The following is a 5,593-nucleotide window of genomic DNA, read 5'->3' on the forward strand; positions in this document are numbered from 1 at the left end:
TATGAAAAATCAACCCCTAATTATGTTGTTTACTGTAGATACTAATTTACTAAATTTTCTTAAAACCTTTGAACAGGGAGGGCCACACCATGTACTTAAAAATTTAAAGAGTTAATTTTAGGCGGCTAATTTGGAAATTAGAAAGGCAAGAAATAAAGAAGAAAGGGGAACTGCAAATGGGAAGTCTGAAAATGCCTGACACATTCAGGATGCACATAAATGGTATGGTCAAGGAAGGCTGATGGGACAAGGACAGTTTCTGTCTTCCCCACCACTGCTGGATTCTAGATGCAGACCTACAAGTAAAAACCAAATCTACATTCATCACATTATCTATATTTGGGTACTCTAACCCACATGAATACCTGAGCATTTAAAAAATAATTTTCTTCTAAAGACAAAACCAACAGGCCTAATTTAGATAGATCTCTATATTCTCTGCTTTACTCTTTTGTACCTTTAGAACTGCTTAAGAGAGTTCAACAGGGAAACAGCTTCGCATCAGTGAACAGAAATAAGACCTGAACAGCATGCACACATCACAAGAGACCCTAGGCAAGAGCAAGACATAAGGAACATTGGCCTAAGAGCCTCACTCTCTCAAAAACTGGCACACTCACGCATGCTCACACACACTTTACGATCTAATGACAGATTAAATATGGGCACATGCACAGCCTGTGATTCAAGCTAATGCAACAGGGATCACGTTAGCTTTAAAGGTTAGAGCTGCCAGAACCCAGCTCTCCAATGTCTTCCCCATAGTTCCCAAGTTAAACACAGAGTCTTTGAGAGAGAGAGATGGGGCCTTCCGTCAGTTATGGTCATGGTACTGAGTAATAAATATGTGCATTCATAACATGAAATGTTCAGTTTTTACCTTGTCCTCAATAAGTGAAAGAACTAAAGGGGAATTATGTACAGACATCTCACTTACTCGCAGGTATGAGTCCCATGCACGAAATGGCATTAAGACTTTATAATGAATAGAAGGGAAAGAGATGGAATTTTCTGCTATTTCAATAGGAGGTAGCTTGTCTGGACAAATGTGGAGGCCATTCACACAACTATGACATAACAGGGAAAGGAGGCCTAAAATAAGCTTTTTGTACAATGTAGCAAATTGATACTGTGTGTCAGATTTTTCTTCCAAATATCTTTTCAGTAAGAGTAATGCCTATCATTTAAACATACTTTTACAAGTTTACCACTTGCTTTCACACAAACATCTTGTCTCGTTTGAACCTCCCAGCTCCAATGACATGCACAGGGAAAGGTTTATTACTTTCATTTTAAACGTGAAATAACTCAGGCATGAGACGTCAGCTAACTGCATAAAACCACAGCTAGCAGACAATGTAGACAAGTTTTTCACAGGGTAAGGCATAAAAGGAGAGAAGCTTTCAGATAATTAGAGCCATGATCCCTGATGGATCTAGAAATGTAGATAAAATGGAAAAACGAATAATTCCATTATTTACGTCATGTCTATACCTTAAAAAATAAATAAATGTATTCTTATTCAGAAATCAGCTGCCACGCAGACAGCACTTTCTTTTGGTTCTTTCGGTAGGCTTGTTCCCTTGAGGCCTGATCATACCACTGTGCCAAGTGGCAGGAGCTGCTTTGAGTTCCCTAGCTGGGAGTGTGGCAATCAGAGAACAGGTCCAACGGATTAATTCCAAATGATCTGTAAGCCATCCTGATTTTTGTGATTTTTTAGACCTTGCTTATGATAGTTTTTTTGGTCCAGGTTAACTTCTAGAATGAGCCAGGTCTTCTTTAAGAACTCTTTGGACTAACTCAGAATCAATGGGAAACCCCAGGGGAGCCCCAAAACAACCTCTCTCCACTCCTGCCCACAGACTGTCACATCTTCAGTACTAAGGCTGCTCCATCTCAATGCAACCTCTTGTTTCTTCCCTCCTCACAACAGTCTCAGGATCTCTGAAGAGACCTGGGCTCCAGTGTAAGCCTGCATGTGTCCTAGTTATCATGGGTAGAACTCACTTACTGAACGTATATGACTAAATTCTACAGAAGACTTCTGGTCATGAAATCAGTTTCTTCATACTTAAATGAATGAATACACACACACACACACACACACACACATACATATATATACATACATATATATATATATATGTATGTATATATATATTCATTTCCTTAAAATAAACAGGTAATTGTCATTACGTGAACTTCTGTACTATTAGATGTGATTTTGTGCTTGTCATACTATTCCCCTAGTCAGAATTTCTGCTTTAATGTTCCTTTAGTCACTTGATTACAAAATTAGTGAAATTTTCATTATATATATTTTCAAATCTTCATTGTATCCATGAATCTAGCCCTTATTTGAAGTTGGTTTATACTTTTCAAAAGGCCAGACAGTATATCTCATTTAAAAGTCCTAACAAACCATTTTAAGTATTAGTACCAACAGTATCTGTTCCATGTTTCTGATGTGGAAACAAATGCACAAATAGGATACATCGTTTAAACAAGGTCAAAGAGCCAATCAATGACAAAACTTGAACTGGAATCTAGATCTCATGATTTGTAGCTGTCAAATTACAACTTTGTGGAGGGTAGGGGTCTTCCTCTCTTAGTATCCTTCTAAAGCAAGAAGAAGTAAAAAAATAAATCCCTTTGGGTTAAACATAAAGCATTACTATGCCAAAATCCACTTCAGGGAATAATTCTGGTAATTAGCCAGTCAATTTCTGATCCCACAGAAATCAACGAACAGAACTGAGAAAAGCAAACATCACAGGGGCCATGGATCCAAAAAGCGATATTAACTAACAAGGTGGTTAGACTTTTTTCTAAAGTGAGACAATGACTAAAAGTTTATTATTTTAATGAAAAACTAGGTCTAGGCAAAAGACAGCAATTTCATATGTTAAAATAGCAAATAACTTTTGCAATTCCAAACACATTTCCTGTCATGGCTGTTTCCACAATCCTGAAGAGAACGGGTAGCTGCAGGTCACTGGAACATCTTTGAACTTCATCCTCACCTATGAGAATAATTATCCTTAATCTTACTATCTCACACAGCCATGAGAAAGTAAGAATGCTTTGAAATTTATATACCGTATTTTGCCATGTATGATGTGCACTTTTTTGCCCAAATTTGTGAGGGAAAAACAAGGATGCACATTATACATGGGTAGTACTAATTCCGTATCTATATAAATGTTTTTAATTCTTTTATTTATGCTTATGGGTTAAAAGTGCAACTCTAGAAATCAATAATGATACCCGTATGTAAAATAATACTCTGGAATATGACAGTAGGTTTTGTTGAACTTATGACAAACTTGCAATGATGAAGAGTTCTTGGCCTTCTATGATGCGTAAATATCATAAATTTGTCACCAGTACATAAAATTTCTTATACCATAATATGTTAAAAAATAAATGTTAAAATTCTTTTATAATACAAAAAACAAGTACCTAAATGTAAACAAATAAAAATTTGATTTAAGGGCCAGCCGAGTGGCGTGATGGTTAAGAACTGGCTTGGGATGCCAGAGGGCCCCGGTTCGGATCCCACATNTTAAAAGATTAATCTGCTTAGTTCCAGGCAACTTAAAACACAGAATACCCTTAGAAGTTATTTTTATTCTCCCTATAAATAAGGCCATTAGTATATATCAGAATGCCTTAATGGCCAGAAAGAGATGAAAAGGAAACAGATATCTGGACCCTATTCTATCTCAAAATTTTAAGCAGTTTAGAGTTTTTTCTACATTATGACTATACTCAATAACTAACTGGCCAGAAGCAAAATAACAAAGCACGTGGCTTTTTAAAAAATAGCTCTTTACATTTTATAAAAGAATTAGAAATTTAGAACATGTTGTCAAGAGACAAGAAAATCATTCATAAGTTCCGGGTTCTAAAGGCTTTTCTAATATATTCTATTTGACCTAATGGGTCTAATCTATATGACAAACATCTATTTTTCTCATCAAATTTCATGATGTTTAGTAGCTGTATCTGTAAAAAGGCTTAAATAGATTCTGTTGCATGCAAAGAGAGCCAATGTTACTGACCTTTATTGTCTGCTGCTATGAATCCCAAGATGTTTTCATGACGTAACATCACGGTTTGATAAATCTCTGCCTCGCGGAACCATGATCGCTCTTCTCTGGAGGAGAATATTTTAACAGCAACTTCTTCTCCTCTCCACTTTCCTCGCCAAACTTCTCCAAATCGACCTTTTCCAATACTTTCTTGTAACACAATAGTTCTTGCAATTGTTCTCTGAACAAGCAATGGTAAACCTAGGTAAAAAGAAGTAGTATTCAGCACAAATAATCAAGAACAGTATGGGTTTCTAATGCCACCACAGGCCATAAAGGTATAGCTCTTTAAGTTCTACTTTTAAGGAACTTAAAATCTCAGTGAGGAGATAAAAACCACACTTGCAAAAACAATAATTCATGATAAAAGGAAAATAATAAGTACAATAAAAGAATCCAGAAACTCTTGCCTAGAGGTTCAAGGTAGGCTTTGTAAAGTAAGTTGAATTAGGTTGTCCTTTACAGAGGGATCGGACCAGAGGAGGAGAGGAGGTAAGGGGTAGGAGGAATATGCAAGCAAAGGTAGGAGGAGGAAATGAATGACATGTTTAGGGAACCAGCTTACATAAACAGAAAGGGGATGTACGTGGTAAAACACTGGAAGCAAAGGTAAGCTGTCACCAGAGTATGAAGAGTACTGAATAGCAGGCTCAACATGGCCAATGAGAGCTGTGGGTAAGAGGAACTATTAAAGATTTCTGAAAAGGGCCATGAACGGGGAGAAATAATTTAAAAATCTTATTTTAGAAAGATGAATCTGGTTAACGGTTTTATAGGTGGGAGGAGAAAAGTATGTGAACACAAGACATATAGAAGTGAATTCTGACCCAATTTTTAATAAATCAGTGAAAATTATCACAGAAACCACTTCAAGACCATTTACTTGCTAGGAACTGGCTGCCTAGACAACACTGGTATCGTGAAGAACAGTGTCAAGTAACTTACCTTCATAAGAGGACACTGGCATTTTTTCACCAATTAAACTTTACTCTAAAATACATCTTTTTAAATATTACCACACTTATTTCTTTTACAGAAAAGGATTTATTAGCTACCTACAACAGTTAAGTTACATTGTATTTGGGGCTATTCCAATTCACTTAAAATCACATCCCTCAGGGACTAAGGAACTCTCTTCTTAAATTATACTGACACTGACAATTAAAATACCCATGTATATATCAAGTTCTACACTAGTGTTTTATTTATACCACCCATTATGCATAAATCTGTGTCATGTATAATCTATATTGAGTGTGGCTTCCTAAACTAACCCAATGATAGTAGATGAAGTCATCTGCTCTCTTTGGTTCCCTGATGTCAAATGCTTATAAATCCAAATGCTAATCTTTAATGTGATCAGAAGTTCTTCTCTTTTCATCTTTAAGTTTCTCAAATGGTTCCTTTCCTCCCCTTGCTCCACCTATCCTCCCACCTCCTGAAAAGTAGTTAGCAGTCTAATTATAAACAGTTGTTTTTATGTTTATGTGGAGACT

The 5,593-nt window shown here is 36.3% G+C and overlaps 1 protein-coding gene across 1 annotated transcript in view; it reads right to left on the reverse strand.

Moving 5' to 3' along the window:
* TGFBR1 (transforming growth factor beta receptor 1) overlaps positions 1-5,593 on the reverse strand; it is a 55,345-nt gene that overhangs the window by 14,935 nt on the left and 34,817 nt on the right. Inside the window, exon 3 of the mRNA XM_019649545.1 lies at positions 4,068-4,298. Within this exon, the coding sequence (XP_019505090.1) occupies positions 4,068-4,298 (231 nt within the window). The remainder of the gene's footprint in view (positions 1-4,067; positions 4,299-5,593) is intronic.

The sequence above is a fragment of the Hipposideros armiger genome, unplaced genomic scaffold (genome assembly GCF_001890085.2).
Source record: "Hipposideros armiger isolate ML-2016 unplaced genomic scaffold, ASM189008v1 scaffold_133, whole genome shotgun sequence".
Classification (NCBI taxonomy): domain Eukaryota; kingdom Metazoa; phylum Chordata; class Mammalia; order Chiroptera; family Hipposideridae; genus Hipposideros; species Hipposideros armiger.